This window comes from Hypanus sabinus, chromosome 18 (genome assembly GCF_030144855.1).
Source record: "Hypanus sabinus isolate sHypSab1 chromosome 18, sHypSab1.hap1, whole genome shotgun sequence".
NCBI lineage: Eukaryota > Metazoa > Chordata > Chondrichthyes > Myliobatiformes > Dasyatidae > Hypanus > Hypanus sabinus.
The window spans coordinates 30782353-30800526 of NC_082723.1; the positions used below are offsets into that span (position 1 = coordinate 30782353).

At 40.4% G+C, this 18174-nt stretch overlaps 1 protein-coding gene across 4 annotated transcripts in view; it reads right to left on the bottom strand.

The window, feature by feature from the left end:
- Positions 1–256: 256 nt before the first annotated feature.
- Positions 257–18174, bottom strand: part of rbm18 (RNA binding motif protein 18) — a 52217-nt gene continuing 34299 nt past the window's right edge. For all 4 annotated transcript variants that reach the window (XM_059993968.1, XM_059993969.1, XM_059993970.1 and 1 more), the window contains exons 4-6: positions 11294–11380; positions 6200–6285; positions 257–3852 (exon numbers count right to left, since the gene is read on the bottom strand). In XM_059993968.1, the coding sequence (XP_059849951.1) occupies positions 3678–3852; positions 6200–6285; positions 11294–11380 (348 nt within the window). In that variant the 3' untranslated portion in view covers positions 257–3677. The remainder of the gene's footprint in view (positions 3853–6199; positions 6286–11293; positions 11381–18174) is intronic.

Sequence of the window (18174 nt, forward strand, 5' to 3'; positions counted from 1 at the left end):
TTAGCCTTGTGTCACTTTGTAGACATACACTCAATCTATGTTGTATTTATAGGTATTGTATTTTATTATTGTTGTGTTACCTTATTTTGTGCTGTACCAGACCAATTATTTATTCTCCTTTACACTTGTGTAAGGGAATGACATTAAACCATCTTGAACCAGTTACTTAGCCACAATTTGGCTAGTAAAATATTTCCAATCGAATTGGAAAGATGTGTCACTGCCAACTGAAAACAATCAGACCAAGATACCCGGATTTGTTTAAATATGTTTATTTTTTTAAGTCTCAAAAAGACAACGTGGGCAGTACAGAAAAGGAAACTGGTAAACCAGTCACAAAATGTACAAAAAAGCCACCAACACACTTGTGTCCAATCTGATTTTGACTCTAGTATGGTCAATTGTAAGTATAAGTAACAAATTTCATACAAGAAGTGATGTTAACATTTTACCATCATTGGCATGGATTCACAACCTTTAGAAAGGGACTGAGTCACAAAATACGGTTTCCAATTAAAATCATGATTTTTAAAAATATTTAATTATTGAGAGGGAGTGTTGAACAGGCCCCTCCAACCCTTGGAGCCTCACCACCCAACAACCCTTGACTTAACACTATCTAATCACAGAACAATTTACAATGACCAATTAACCTGTATATCTTTGGGACTATGGGAGGAAACCAGAGCGCACCCAGAGGAAACCCATGTGCACACAGAAAGGATCACACAAACCTGCTTATAGAAGATGCTGGAATTGAACCCCAAACTCCGAGCTTTAATAGTGTTGAGCTAACCGCTATGCCTTCAAGTTGTACAGGTTTAAGAACTTCAGTATAACTGGGAATTATGGAGTCACTTTGGGCCTGATTTGTATACCAAGTCTTGGGGGCAGAAAAGGAAGCAATCTTACCTCTCTGGGTGGCTCGTATTTAAAAAAAGAGACCAGTCAGTTCCTGAGACTGAATTAGTGGCTTGGCTAACATATGAAAGGCTCTGTCTTCACAAAGCTGTGCATCGTGTTTAAGACATCTGGCCGGCTACATGGTAAGATCAGAACTTCAGCCCTTGAAGCATGAAGCAATTTAACTCCAAGGCAGTTTAGAATGACAGTATCAATTTTTGTAAATATTTACGACTTCATGTTTGCACATTACAATACTTGACTGGTCCGTGATCATATTACTGTATGCTAAATATTTTGTTACCAACGGTTTAAATTGTTTTGTGTCCCCCTTGCATGCGAGGGGGAAACCATAGCTGATTAGTGGCAAGATCTCTCTTTAACATTCTGCAAGGAATCCCTTTGAGCAAACGTGAGGTATTAGTCAGGTTTGCACAGGAAGGAAGGACTCGATCTGGGACTCAAGAGTCATGGACTCCAAGTATATAACTTTAGAAATATGTACTCATCTGCTCTTATTACAGATGAGTAAAATTTACTTTCATTTAAAAAAATATACCCACCAACCACAATGCATTTGTAGATTTCAGTGTGTGACAGGGGAAACAAATAGCTGTTTCAGAGTCCAGCTACACAGACTGATTGATAACTAACCACATTACAGTGGATTAGGTTAATTGGGTTCATCAGGGCAGCTGTTTATTTGGGACAACTCTTAAAGATCAAAATCCAACGATAAAGGGTCCTGACCTCTTTATTCCCCACCATAGATGCGGCCTGACCTGTTGAGTTCCTCCAGAATTTTGGGTGTATTGCTCTAGATTTTCAGCATCTGCTGAATCTCTTGTGTTAGTCATTGAACTGCTTGTGTCTTCCTCCCTATCCCGGGCCTTTCCTTTTGTACACCACCTCCCTGTTTTTCTCTGCATCTTAAAACTTGTGTTTTTCCCAACATTTTCAATTCTGTCAAAATATTAATGATGTGAAACGTGAACAGTGTATCTCCCTCCTACACTCAACTCCCTGAACATTGCCTGGATCTTCTCTTTTGCTATCTATGTTTATGATATACAACCTGATCTATTTTACCACTCACACTATCTTACAATTACAGTGGATTCCAGTTAATTGAGGCCGCGGCTTATTTGAGACAACTCTTAATAAAAACTAAATTGAGAAAATAGCCGGGATTCCCTTTGTTCATTTGGGCACAACACTGCTTAATTGGGCCGGAAGACTGTTGCCAAACAGTTTCTAACTAGCGTCAGTTGTGTGCACTCGTGTGGCTGTTAGACACTACACCGTGTTTACAGCGAACAATTTTTAAATGTGCTTTTCTTCAAAAAGCAGTGATATTTTTGTCACTGATAGTTGGTGAGAAATAAGCAGTGAGACAATTCAGAACTTTTTTTGCTCAATGTGGTTTCAAGCATTCAGGCCTGGAGGTGCCAGAAGCAGCCAAGTGAACAATTTCACTACTTCAACAACTTTAGGAATTATCAAGAATTTGAAGGTATCGTCAGTCATCTTGAATGTTACAATGAAAATGAAGATTTGGAGGATGCAATTGTTGAAAGCATTGTATGAAGGCAATCCACTATCTGCACTAGGTACCTGCGCTAATTTTGTTCATTTATAGTAAATTAAAAGAGCACAGCAAACAAATTCCTCCGACAATAACAATTAGAAACTAATTTAGTTTTATAGTATTAGTTCAGGTAGCAGGGTGGTGACATGACTCTACCAAAGGAGTGTAAGGCAGTTCTCCCTCTGCTAACCCTTGGGCAAGGTGTAGCCTCTCCAGTCAAGGTCACATGTAGTCATGGGAGATCTGGTGCACATTACAAATCCTACTAATGTGACCACTGACACCAGGCAGACAATCTCTGATAAGTATTGATAATGGCTGGGGTCATTCGTCTTGTAAAGACACTGCCCAGAAGGACACAATGGCACACCACTTCTGTAGAAAAATTTGCCAAGAACAATCATGGTGATGGTTAGAGAAAAGGATAAGAACAACAAGAGGTCAGATTAAAGACAAATGGAAGACCATGATCGACCACAGCTTACGACACAGCACATAATGATGATGATGAATGGTATTTCTAGCATTCTAATTTGTTCTGTATTTTATTTAAATACATAAAATGTTACTCAGCTTAATGATAGTTTGCCTTTTTTTATACCTTTTTAAGTATCTCCATGAAACTTTGGCTAATTGGAGCAGCCGCTTAATTGGGCCAAAATGTACTGGTTCCAATGTATCCCAATTACCAGGAATCCACTATTTTAAACACAGCTAATACAAAATTCTACGATATTCTTTGCTGTCAGATTTACATCTGTGTGTCACAACAACACGGAAAGATGAAGATATCCAATATCCAAGGCTTTTTGTGGAAAACTCGCAAGTTTACTCAAGTATAAAAGTGACATGATTATGAAGTATCCTCGATGATCAAATCTGATAACATTCTTGCTCTACAAACAGTAAAATAACATCAGCCAACATCATGAGTTGTAAACAGCTTGGTTAAAGCAGACACTCAGGTTGGAGGACCAGCTCTCCAGCATGGAGACCTGACATCAAGTGGAATCTTAATAACCACACTGGAATATTATATGCTAGAAAGCGAAACAAGATAAATTTGTTTTCTTAGAAAAATAAATTATATCATATCGTCACAGTCCAGCAATTGGTGTCTGTTACGGTGCCGCCAATGCCTTTAAAAATTCTGATGAGGAAGATCGCACAGAAGTCCCTGTCACAGTCATCGTTTGGATTTACGAGCAAACTTAGAATAGGGAGCAGTCCGTGACCTGTTACCCAACACTTTTTCCGTGGGCTTATTGTACGAGTAAGTTGGGGCTCCTTTATACTCCATATCTGGATTTTCAGCCATCATTTTGAGCTTGGTTTCAATTGCTTTTATTTTTGCACTAATGCTGGAAATGAAAAGAGGAGGCTATTAGAACAAGATTAAAGGAACACAATCTGCATTAGATCCTTTGGCTTTGAAAGGTCTGTCAGCAAAGTGACTTTCTAAATCAACTAGCTGCCTGTTAACCCAGTAGTGTAATCCATTGTCTGACAGAATTCAGGAAAATGTATATGCCTAATGTAAAATGAGCGAAATGAAAGCTTTCCCAAAATGTTTGAAGTTTTTATTCAATGTAACACAATGGAATAACCATTCTTCCAGCAAGTGATACACTCAGTGGTCACGTTATTAGATACACCTGTACACTTGCTTATTAATGCAAATATCTAATCAGCCAATCATGTTGCAACAAACTCAATGCAGAAAAGCATCCAGCCATGGTCAAGAGGTTCAGTTGTTGCTCAGACCAAACATCAGAATGGGGGAAGAAATGTGACCTGTGAGTTCAACCATGGAATGATCACTGGTGCCATTCAGGGTGGTTTGAGTACCTCAGAAACTGTTGATCCTCTGTGGTTTTCAGTTTACTGAGAATGGTGCGAAAAACCAAAATAAAAACAGTGAATGGCAGTTCTATGGGGTTCAAGCTGACAGGAAAGCAACAGTAATTCGAATAACCACACGTTACAACAGTGGGGTGCAGAAGACCACGAACATACACCCAGTGGCCACGTTATTTGATACAGGAGGTACTTAATCAAGTAGCCACTGAATGTGTATGTGAGCAGAACATCAATAAGCCTTTTCAAGAGGTTATCTTTTAGTAACTGCTTCATATCTTGGAATAACATATGACCATAAAATATAGGAGTAGAATTAGGGTTTACTCCACGATTCAATCATGGCTGATTTATTATCCCTCTCAATCACATTTCCTGCCTTCTCCCAGTAGTATGCATTCAAAATTAATGCTTTATACATATAACCATGTAACAATTACAGCAAGGAAACAGGCCATCTCGGCCCTCCTAGTCCATGCCGAACGCTTACTCTCACCTTGTCCCACCTATCTGCACTCAGCCCATAACCCTCCATTCCTTTCCTGTCCATATGCCTATCCATTTTTTTTAAATGACAAAATCGAACCTGCCTCTACCACTTCTACTGGAAGCTCGTTCCACTCTCTGAGTAAAGAAGTTCCCCTGCTTGTTACCTCTAAACTTCTGCCCCTTAACACTCAACTCATGTCCTCTTGTTTGAATCTCCCCTACTCTCAATGGAAAAAGCCCATCCATGTCAACTCTAACTATCCCCCTCATCATTTTAAATACCTCTATCAAGTCCCCCCTCAACCTTCTACACTCCAAAGAATAAAGACCTAACTTGTTCAACCTTTCTCTGTAACTTGGGTGCTGAAACCCAGGTAACATTCTAGTAAATTTCCTCTGTGCTCTTTACTTTGTTAACATCTTTCCTATAATTCGGTGACCAGAACTGCCTCTCCAATGCCTTGTACAATTTTAACATTACATCCCAACTCCTATTTTCAATGCTCTGATTTATAAAGGCCAGCATACCAAAAGCTTTCTTCACCACCCTATCCACATGAAATTCCACCTTCAGGGAACTATGCATCATTATTCCTAGGTCACTCAGTTCTACTGCATTCCTCAAAGTCCTACCATTTACCATGTATGTCCTATTTTGATTACAAGAACAAAAAAAATTCAAAGAAAAAAAGGTTATGGTGGTCTCATACTCAGACCTCAGACCAGAGATAACAATTAACCTATAACATAGCCAAATTCACGAGGCATGACACCCCCTACAGAAAATCTAAGAAGCTTCCAGAAAAAAATATAAAACCACTGTACCATAATAAAGGGGAAATTACAAAAAAAAATTGTTAAACTACAAGAAAAATAACAATTTTCTACCCTAATCTATAAATTGTGCTGCAACGTTGAAGGATCTATGGACACGGACCACAAGATCTCTCTGATCCTCCATGCTGCATGAATCTTGTCATTAACCCTGTACCCTGCCTTCAAATCTGACTTTCCAAAGTAAATCATTTCACAATTTTCAGGTTTGAACTCCATCTGCCACTTCTCAGCCCAAATCTGCATCCTGTCAATGTCCCGTTGTGACCTACAGCAATATTACCAAAGGCAGTGATAGATCTTTCAGACTTTACAATAATTAGTATCATGGGATCAATCTGACCTGGAGCAGACAGACCTTCAGTTTAATACCTCATCGTACCCATTAGGCAGCATTGAAGATTGCATGTGGCAGAATCTATGAGGCTTGAAACCTCTCCACAAAATTATCAACCAGAGTATACAGTTAAGCATGGAAACTTGAAGACTGCACCACCTGTGACTAACTAGTTAACATACTGTTGTTACCTTAATGTGGATTGGACTGGTTCAGTGCTTGACGATGGTTCCAGACTTATCGGAAGAATCTTATCATTTTTGTATTGATCATATCTCTGCATAAAAAAACAAGTTGAAGAAATACCGATGATTAATTACCATTTGGCCAAATCTTCCCCATGCTCAGTGGGCAGTGTAGATCTGTTCTATTCAGTAAATAATGATACTGTGATGCAGTTTCTGCAGGTACTGGAAATATGGAGCATCACATACAAAATGCTCGAGGAACTCAGTGTCTATGGAGGGGAATAAACAGTCAATGGTTCAAGACTCTGTTTTTGGATGAAGGGTCTCAACTTGAAATGTTGACTAAGGCATAGGAGCAGAATTAGTAATTCATCCCTTCTGAGTCTGCTCTGCCATTCCTTCATGGCTGATTTATTATCTCTCTTAAATCCAATCTCCTTCCTTCTTCCTGTAATCTTATATGCTCTTACTAATCAAGAACCAATCAACCTCCACATTAAATACGCCCAATGACTTGTCCTCCTCGGCTTTCTGTGGCAATGAATTCCACAGATTCATCACCCTCTAGCTAAAGAAATTCTTCATCTCTATTCTAAAGGGATGTCTTTGTTTTCTGAGGCTGTGCCCTCTGATCCTAGACTCCTTGATGATAGGAAGCATCTTTTCCACATTCACTCTATTTAGATCCGAGGTTCCCAGCCTGGGGTCCATGGACCCCTCAGTTAATGGTAAGGCTCCATGGCATAATTAAGGTTGGGGAAAGATCTAGACCTTTCAATATTTGGTAGATTTCAATGAGATCTCCATTATTCTTCTGAACTCTAATGCCACAGGAGCTGCCTGACTTATTGAATTCCTCCAGGTTTTTGTATGTGTTGCTAAGCAAGTACAAATTCCTTCAGGCCTAAAGCATGTTACATTTAATTTTTACAAACAGTAGGGAGGAAATACGGCCAGCTTGAGACTTGCAGAACGCGTGGCAATGAATAAATGGCACTAATGCAGAGGACAAACATGGCTCTGTGTTCTTGAAAGAAACACAATGATAGGGGAATACAGTACTCTGGTGTTATATTGTACCCACATCCACCATGATTCTAAAACACTATTTATCGACAAAAACTAACCAGAAGGTGCCCAGGCATTTGGTTAGTTTCCTATAAAGTTATGTAGGCAGCCCATATCTACACGACTACAGGAATATTTTTATTTCTGGTCGTTTCAGGAAACAAAGGAGATAGACTGTTACCAACATGGTTTACAGGGGACTGTTCTGGAGTACACTGCTGTTTCAACATCATGTCACCGCCCATCTTGTCAAATCTCTCCTCGCCCCCCCCCCCCCCCCCCGATATTCCTGCTGGAAAAACAACTGGGCACTGATTAATTTTGAAATGTATTCAATATAGAGTTACATGAAATATATGTTAATAAATAGACACATATCAGGAATCATGGACAAATTTTAAATTATTTCATTGGTTTTGAAGAATGAAAATCAAACAATTTTTAGCTTTGTACAGAATAAAGACATCACTTTTACTATTGGTTGTTGACAATCAACGACTATATACCAGTAAAAGTTATGTGCATGGTTTCCGTATTGATCTCACAACAGAGAACCTTTGCTCATCACAGCCTGTTTCGTGAATCACTGCAAGTCCCCTGAAGAAGATGGGCTCAGTGTCCATGGGGAGATGGGAGGAAAGGGGTGTCCCTCACTGTTGTCGTTTGTTGTGTTCAATGTTGTTCCGCTGAGCATGGTGTGTTTGCTATGTTGGTGCTAGAATGTGTAGTGACACTTGTGGTTGGCCCCAACACATCCATGAGCGACACAGTTGGCATGACACTATTACCCCTCAGGGTGTTGGAATTCAGAATTCAATTCTGATGTCATCAGTAAGGAGCCTGTACGTCTTCCCTGTGGAATGCATGGATTATCTCTGGATGCTCTGGTTTCCTCCCACACTACAAAGATGCACCTATCAGTAGGTTAATTGATCATTGGAAATTGTAGTTGCTGGACAGTGTGGCTCGGAAGGCCAGGTGGGCTTGTTCTACACTGTATCTCAATAAACAAGTATCTCTTGGTGTGTTGGTTGTTAACACCAGAGCCACATTACACTACATGTTTTGATGTACATGTAATAAATAAATCTGAATCCACATTTTGAAACATTTTCTAAGGAAGACAGTCAATATGACAACAAATATGCTCAAACAAAATACACATTTTGAAGATGTTTATGCCAACGACACAATATGCTGAATTTCTGAGATGCAAGTTGTAATATTCAAGATTGTTTAATGTCATATCATTTCCAGCACACAAGTATAAAGGAGAATGAAATTACTGTTCCTCTGGATCTGATGTAGCACAAAAAACCCACAGTATGATAAAGAACACAATAAATACATAAGATAGCTTACATAATTGACTGGTTGTATGTCCATTGAGTGATGCTAGGTATAGCAGCGCCTGTACATAAGGTGATTCTGACAGGAACTGATAAAGCAGTGGTGGTTGGGGATGTGGAGGGGTGGGTTTGTGGGAGGAGGTGTTGATCTGCCTTACTGCTTGGGGAAAGTAACTTTTTGAGCCTGGTGATCCTGGAATGGATGCCACGTAGCCTCCTCCCTGATGGCAGTGGGACAAGCAGTCCATGGGCAGGGTGGTCAGAATTTTCTTCAGTTAGGATATGAATGTTAGGGTCTTGGCTCCATGTCCCAGGGCCTCTTACAACAGCATCCTCACAAATGTTTTATTTGGCTGTGGTTCAAAATTACATCTAGGCGGATCTTTTGAAATGTGCAGCAGCTGTTAGCCTGAAAATAGCCAGGATCCCAAAACACAGCCCAGGTAAAGGTTGTAATTCGAGTACGAAACAACATTCCCCATTATTTACGACAGCACTCAAACAGAAATTAGCATAGCTCGATAAATTAATCAGTTGACGTGACCAGTACAATCAACAATATTCAATGTGACAAAAACAACCTTTGGTTGGAGTTTAAATGAAAGGAGTTAGAACTGCAGACTTGCTTTCAACCCAAAATTAACCGCTTAAGAACCAGATCTCAACTATTAAAACAAAACCATGGCATTTTAAAAGTTTCTACCCCCAGGCAGTTAATCTGATCAGTCATTCTAGTTAGCCCCCCCACAACCCCGCTCTAACTATTATCCCTAATATTGCACTGCACTTTTTATAATGTTGTTTACATTGTAAATACATGCTGGTATTTATATATTCATGCACATTTTATTTCATATCTGTACATTAATCTCTAATTTTGTTTTATGTAATTCTTTATTATTGTTGAAGCTATTTTTTTGCTGCATGTCATGCTAATGCTCCACAGCAAATTCCTAATACATGGAAACGTATCTGGTGAATAAAGTTCATCGTTGATCCTTGAGGATTTAAGCCAAGAACTGGCTTCCCCTTTCATCATTACCCTCCCCATATAAATGTATTGGGGCAATTTCAAAGGAGATGGGAGGAGCAGGTGTTTTTTTACAGAGAGAATGGTGGGTGTCAGGAAGGCGCTCCTGGAGTGGTGGTAGAGGCAGAAACACGACGGACTTTTAAAAGGCATTTAGGTAGGCACATGAATGAGAGGAAAATGGAAGAATATGGACATTGTGTAGGCAGAAGAGAAGCTGGTCATTTGATTACTAATGGAATTGGTTTGGTACAACATTGTGGGCCGAAGGCCTACTGTTCAATGCTCTAATTATTAACTATTTATATTTCACTGTGACATTTTCCCCTGGTCCTACCTCAGATTTAAGGTGCAGAAATTGCATTTAGATACAATCTAGACAATATGATGCTCCAGTATTGTTTACGTGACTGACAACAGATCTGTCTGAAAGACCTGACTATTTCCATGCTAATATTATGGATGTCCCCTGAAACAGATCACTATATCTCTGAAATATTCTGATAAAAGTCCTTTAATGCCAGGAACATAAACCCATTTATCAGGCAGAACTAAAGTAACCGGAATTTGTTATAAGTGTAGAACATTTCTAAGACAATACCAGACTGTTAGTTCAGATTAAATCATCCTCACTTCTTGGGATGATTATTGATTATTTATTGGAACGAAGAGGTTGAGCAGCAGCCCATGTCAGCTTGACCAGTTAGTATAGCAGCAGCTCAGTAAACTTTGCTCTCGATAATAGCTAAGGATTAACATTAACCTGTCAAAATTAGCTTCTGAGCTGGCTGCAACTGCTGCTTGTAACAGCGCAAAAGATTAAAAAAAGTCTTGACATATTTTTTAAAAACTAAACTTGGAAAATGCAAGAAAAAGGAAAAAAATCTGGATTTCATAAAGTTACAAGTTGTGTTTAATAAACTACATGGAGCTTCAGGTCATTCAGAAGGGCAACAAACAAATGCTATAAAATTATGCCTGTTTAAAAAATGATGAGATAGGATTCTAGATTTCAATTCTATAAATAAATTTATAGACTTGAGTAGAACGCCAACACATAGGCTGTGTATAATAAGGGCCACAGTCACTTCTACTTCCTGAGGTCCTTTGGAGTATGTAGGCCTCTCCTTCACACGTTCTGTTGCCTGACAACAGACAACATATTGTCAGTTGTTGCCAGTACAATCTTCTATGTGCTGGGGCAATGACATCAACATGGGTGATGGCAACAGGCTCAATAAACTGATTAGAAAGGCTGGCTCTGTTATAGGAGTCACTGGAGGCTGTGGTAGAATAAAGGACTCCCCTGAAAGTCCTAGCAATTCTGGATAATGTTTCTCACCCCCAGTATGCCACCTTGACTGAACAGAGAAGCACTTTTAGTAATAGACTAAGACAACTGCGCTGCTCCAGAGACCACTATATGAGGTCATGCCTCCCCTCAGCCATCAGGATCTATAACGAGTCAACCTATAGCCAGGGAAGTCACCTTGTAATTTTTGACTTGAAAGAATAAAAATAAAATGTACAAGATGTTCTTTCTTCTCTTCTAATATTTATTTATCCGTGCACTTGTAATGACAATGTAATTCCCTTTGGGACCAATAAAGTATCTATGTAAACTGAGGGAAGTTCATTATCGATATTCACCTTTATCTGTGCATGTGCCCAACGCACCACCAGTTTCTTAGCGAGAGCAAGTTTTCCATTTAAGCACTGAATAGCTCGCTCAGCCTCCTGCAATGATGAAAGAGAAGACTGAAGTTAGTGTTTGAATAGGTAACATTTATTTTCCTTACAAAATATCAGTAGCAACCCAAGTTATTGAATAGCATTGCGAGTCTTGGAGCAATGATAATGGTGCTGCCTCAGACTGAAGACTGAGGGCGTGAATACATAATCCACCCTAATACTGCACTGAGAAAATGCTCAACCCTCATGGTTGCAAGCTTGCAGATAATACACCTGGATCAGTCTAGAACCAGAGACCACAGCCTCTGAATAGAAGGACATATTTAAAGTTAAGGTTGCTAGGCTGCAAAGGTTATGAGGAGAAGGGGTTGAAATAAAATAGCCCTTATCAAATGGCAGAGTAGTCTTCACTGGCTGAATTGCCTAATTCTGTACCGATGTCTTATTGTCGAATGAAATATTCAGCCCCTCTGCCTGTCAGGTGGATGGAAAACCTCCCTTAGCACTATCTAAAGAGTTCTCAATGGCAAAGTAAAATGATCAAAGTGTGTTTGTTACCATATGTTGGAGCTGTACCCATGTTGGAATGGCTGTGGACAAGATGCCAAATGAAGACTGATTCAAGCCCAGCTCCTGAAGGGACAGACTTGGCATCTGTCCCTCCTGGTCCACACTTCATGAATCAAGCCAACTTTTCAGTATATACTGGTTTGGTCATCACCCACAACAATAAGATCTGTGTTCACAGTGCCCAGAGTCCACCATGTTTGCAAAGTATACTAGACTCTACAAGCTCAACACCCAAAGGAAACTTCTCTAGTAACAAACCAGCACGAAGATCACTGGAAACTCAGATCAAAATACTATCACTCAATGTTGAAGGCATGTCAATGGTGAAATGCGAATACCTCTCTAAAATCCTGACAGATCATGACATTGAAGTAATTGCCCTCCAAGAAACTCACATTACTGAGACCTCTGCTCCACCTAACGATAGGATACCAGGATATGATAGAGTGACAGGTGAGTTCCACAAGAAATACAGGACAGCTATTTATGCTAAAAACTCATTTACTTCCATTTCAGTTATAGCTTGAACTTCACACCAGGTAACAATATCCGTAACACTACTATTCAAATGGGAGAAAGTTTATCTGCTGTAAATACCCATTAATCTCCAAAAAAGGAATGGCCAAATCCACCATTGCCAAAGAATCAAACACCCAGCAATATTCCTCAGAGACTTCACAGTCATCATACTGATTTGGGATACACAGAAAACAACACAGCTGGAGAAGTGATCAGTCATTTGGCATCTAGTAATGATCTTCAACTACCATATGATCTTAAAGATTCTCCTCAGCTAGATGGCAACAGAATTACACACCGGACCTCTTTTTTGAAACAACAGTCAACTTGAACCCCTACCAGCTAATCCTTGGTGATTTTCCTTATGGTCAGCATAGAGCCTTGCTAATAATGATTGGACCCAAATACCCACTCATCTCTCTATCCCAAAACCCAGATGGAACTTCAGAAAAGCAAACTGGGAAAAATTTCACCTCACAAGTACATGTAGAAGAATACCACTCACCACTGAAAATTTCCACTGACTTCATAGACTCATGCTAAAATGCACAAAAGATGCTATTCTGACAAGAATACATTCCTTGTTGGTCTAAAGAAAGTGAAGAATTGTTTTAAACTCTTGAAATAACAGGTGATACAACTACAGCTATGATCTCCGCAAATCGCTTCAAACGACAGACAAAATAGGTGGATGGCAACTGTTGGAAAATATTGACCACTAACTCTGGGAAACCTACATGAACCTCTTCAAGAAACTAGACCCCAACAGAGCACCAAAACAACAAACCAATTGTCCAGTCAGTGCAAACACAGTAGCAAAGCACATCAGACAAAGAAGAATGCACACTCCTAATCATAAATTTGAAACGTCAAGTCAGAGACGAATACTAAAAACTTTACGATAGCGTGCCAGAAGATGATGACATACTTACATTTCCAATAACATCAGCCGAAATAAAATCCGCCTTGCAAAGCACTAAATCAGTAAAAACTGCTGGCATTGACGCTATCTACCCAGAAATGCTGAAAAATCTTGGAGAAGAGAGTATGGCTAACTAATGCTTTCACTTATGTCATAACGAAAGGAAAATACCGACACTTTGAAACAAAGTCATTGCGATATCCAAACCAGAAAAGCCTGCAGATATTAGACTAAACCAGCTCCCCTGCACCACCACTATCCTCCTTCTAGCAGAACTTGCCTCATTTTTAATAATTTTTTCTTCAGCTCCTTCCACTTCCTTCAAACAAAAGGAGTAGCCATTGGCACTCTGCATGGGTCATATCAATGACTGCCTTTTTGTCGGCTATGTGGAACAGTCTATGTTCCAAGCCAACATTGGTGTCTGCCCCACACTTCTCCTATGCTATATTGACGACTGCATTGGTGCTGCTTTCTACACCAATGCAGACTCATTGACTTCATCAACTTCGTCTTCAACTTCTACCCTGTCCTCAAATTTACCTGGTCTATTTCCAACACCTCCCTCCCCCTTCTCGATCTCTCTGCCTCTATCTTTGAAGACAGCTTATCTACTGATGACTATTATAAACCCACATTCTCTCACAGCTACCTGGACAATACTACTTCCCACCCTGTTACTTGTAAAAATGCCACCCCCTGCTCTCAATTCTCTGTCTCTGCTGCATTTGCTCTCAGGAGGCTTTTCATTCCAGAAAGAAGATATCCTCCTTTTTCACAGAAAGGGGCTTTCCTTCCTCCACCATCAACGCTGCCCTCAAACGCATTTCTTCCATTTCATGCATGCCAGCTCTTATCCCATCCTCCCACCACTCTACCAAGGATAGGGTTCCTCTTGTCCTCACTTACCACCAAATAATTCTCTGGAATTTCCACCATATCCAATGAATCCTACCACCAAGCACATCTCCACCCCCCTGACTTTCTACGTTCCATAGGGATCTCTCCCTACGCAACTCCCTTGTCCATTCGTCCCTCATCACTGTTCTCAGTCCTGGCTTATCCTTGCAAGCAGAACAAGTGTTACACCTGCCCCAACACCTCCTCCCTCGCTACCATTCAGGGCTCCAAACAGTCCTACCAGGTGAGGCAACACTTCACCTGTGAGTCTGCTGGAGTCATAACTGTGTCCAGTGCTCCCAGTGTGGCCTCCTGTGTATATTGGAGAGACCTGACGTAGATTGGAAGATCACTTCACCGAGCATCTACGCTTCATGGAAAGTGGAATTTCCCAGTGTCCACCCATTTTAATTCCACTTCCTAATCCCATTCTGATATGTCACTCTATGGCCTCCTCTACTCTTGCGATAAGGCCACACTCAGGTTGGAGCAACAAGATCTTATATTCCATCTGGATAGCCTCTAGATGAAAGCATGAACATCAATTTCTTGAACTTCTGGTAATGCCCCAACCCACCCATCTTCACCACTCCCCATCCCCTTTTCCCTCTTTCACCTTATCTCCTTACCAGCTCATCGCCTCCCTCTGGTGCTTCCCCACCTTTTCTTTCTTCTATCAAATTACCCCTTCTCCCACCTCTTTACTTCATCCCTCCCCCCATGGTTTCACCTATCACCTTGGGTGTCTCTTCCCCTCCCCCCCATCTTTTAAACCTACTACTCATCATTTTTTCTCTGATACAGCTGAAGGGTCTTGGCCTGAAACATCGACTGTACTGTTTTTTCATAGATGCTGCCTGGCCTGCTGAGTTCCTCCAGCATTTTGTGTGTGAAGCCTGCAGAAGATCCAGTAAGTCACTGTCCAATTTCTCTCTTCTGCTGTACCTACAAACTTCTTGAGTGTATTATTTTATCCAGAATATTACCAATGGTAGATCCTTACATACTGAGAAGCTGGCTTCAGACAACATCACAGTACCAGTGAACAAGTTCTTGGACTCACATCTTACACTGAATCAGGTTTTGAACTCAAAAAGAAAATTGGAGCAATTTTTATGGATTTATCTGCTGCACCCGACATCATTTCGAATCAAGACTCAGTGTTAAAACTAACCCGAATCATCCCATGTAAAAAGATCCTATGCCTCCTCCACAGAATCACAGGCAGCTGTTCTTTCTTCACCTACTTGGGAAGTGACACCAGTCTCATTCTGAAATTCTGCAATGGCGTCCTCCAATGGCCACCCCCCCAGCGGTGATCCGATCGATGACACCAACTCACTCCTTCTGGACCTTACTACAGCTACCAGAAAAAACTGGACAGCTGCAAGAAGACTCGGAAGTCAACATGCCATGCGCAAACACTACACTGATGGGGCATCCACGAATCCCAGCTTGCCCCTGCGGTGCCCCAGCCCAGTATGTACTCCCACTGGTCTAAACATGCCCTCTCACCAAGATCCCAGACAGATTTGTCGCAGTCCTTCAATGTGGCCACGAGTTGGAGGAGTGGCTTGACAAAAAACAATTAGAAGTGTGAAGAGAAAAACACCTGCCATACAAAACAACAAGGCATATACATCGAGATTGATTTTCTTGCAGGCATTTAAAATAGAAAATATGAAAAACTATAAGACCGACAAGTAACCCTGGGATTGACAGCTACCTACTACCCTCCACTAGCCTGCAGATCACCCTTGAGCAAGGCATAGCACCTGTTTATCGCCCTGATCAGGGTCACGTGAAGCCACAAAAGTAAGTGGTGGATGGTCATATGAGTAGCTGGTGCACAGCAGAGGTCCTGGTTATGCAACCACTGACGCCAGGAAGACAATCTCTGAAGAGTAATAATAATAGCTGGGATCACCCATCTTGTAAAGACACTGCCCAGAAGGTGGCAATAGCAAACTACTTCTATAGAAAAATCTGGAGGATGAGAGGGGGGAGAGACTGTGAGCAGGAGCTTGCTACAGTAATGGGCGAAGTTTGATAGTTTCCGATGCCCAAAGGATTGGGTGACTGAGTGGCACACGGTGCATATTGGATATGTGACTGTCACTTCTTATGATCCATACAAGGATTTTTGGAGTATTCTGTGCCACTTTCGTTAACCCTTACATGGATTCGGGTGTGTTAGGTGGTGACCACTTGTCCTAAGGAATATTCCGTGACTGCCACCTTGTGATATTGCTATGTGGATTTCGGAATACAACTCAATGGCTGAGATCTTCTGTGACTGTTACTTCGCTTTCCCAGTGTGGAACCTGAGGAATTCTTCGTAATCGCCTCCTCATTGCATTTTAATGTGGATTTACAAGTTTCTCCTCTCACCTATTCCGTGGATTACTGGAACTTTCTAGCTTGCCATACTAAAATTTTAAGAACTGCCCCTAAGCCTGATGGTTTGGGAGCCACAAAAATATAACACTGTTAACTTCTGGTTAGAAGAGTAATTTGTTTAATTTTATATATTTTAAGTAGATAATAATAAATACAGTGGTTTAACATTAAACCCTGACTCAGTCTGTGGTCTATTGCTGCTGGCACATAACAACACAAACCTAAAAGAAAGTAGAGATGCTAGTGTGCCTTCTTTCAAATGGCACTTTAGTCAGTGTTACTGCTGAAAGTAAAGGAATTGTGAAAGCACACTTCCTTCAGCTGTCAGCACAACTGCTAATTCAAATTATAAATTATCTGTGTGTATCACCAAATGGCCAACATTTCACCCTGTTACAAGTAGAAGCTGCAGTCATAACGCTGTGAAACTAAAAAAACTAAACCAAAAGAGGCAGCTTTCAGGATTTATATCAGGGGTTTCCAGCCCTTTTTTTTAAATGGCCTTGGACCCCTGCCATTAACTAGGTGGGGAAACCCTGATTTATATGGTCAAAAAATAAATCACAAGGCCAGCAACCAGTAATCCACCAACTTGTCTCTTAAAACAGATACAAATGCTGTGTAGCATTAAGTGGAAGGTCAGATAGGAATACTCCCAGATGAAAGCCAAAAGTTAGTCAACAGAAGGAGTACAGCAGGCATAAAAAGCTAAATATCAGGTCAGAAGAGATGCACAATCATCTCAGCAATTATTTAAAACAAGATTGACAAGGAAGTTACCCAAACTGCATCTAAACCACTGGGGCTTTACTGGCTTATATTAGTCAATGGAAGGAGGACCCTTCTAAGAAATAGCAAAGGTTGATTGTAAACACAAAAGATACTGTAAATGCTGGAAATCCAGAGTAGTACACACAAAATGCTGGAGGAACTCAGCAGGACCCATGGAAATGAATAAACAGTCAATGTTTCAGACTGAGACCCTTCATCAGGACTGGGAAGAAAGGGGAAGATGCCAGTAAGGCTTATTATTATAATTTTCTTAAATAATTAGGAATGTCAGATTGTGCTTGTCTTCAATAAAAGAGGTAAAGCTGGAAGTTAATCTTACAGTAATTACTGGTGAACTATTCATTCATTACTGATTTAGAGCCATTATGAAACAGAAGATTGCTGTATAGGCTTTCTTAGTCAATCCAATCATTGCTAAATGGAGATGATCAGTTTTACTATAAATAGCAATGGATTGTACCTATAGATGGCTAAAACTTTATCAGTTACAAAGAAAATTTAAGTAATTGCAAAAATGGATTTTAAACAAAAGTGCTCCACTCAGGCAGTGCATTGTACAATGCTCGCGCACACACACTATTTCTAATGATCGTAATTCAAAAGTACCACAAAATACATCAATTCATTGGTCAGAAAGGATTGTAAGGGTACAGATGGTCTGAACTATTACAAACTTGTGGAGTTCTAAAGGAAAAGACTGCAAAGATTTGGCAGCTCATCTAAACCTTTGACAAAT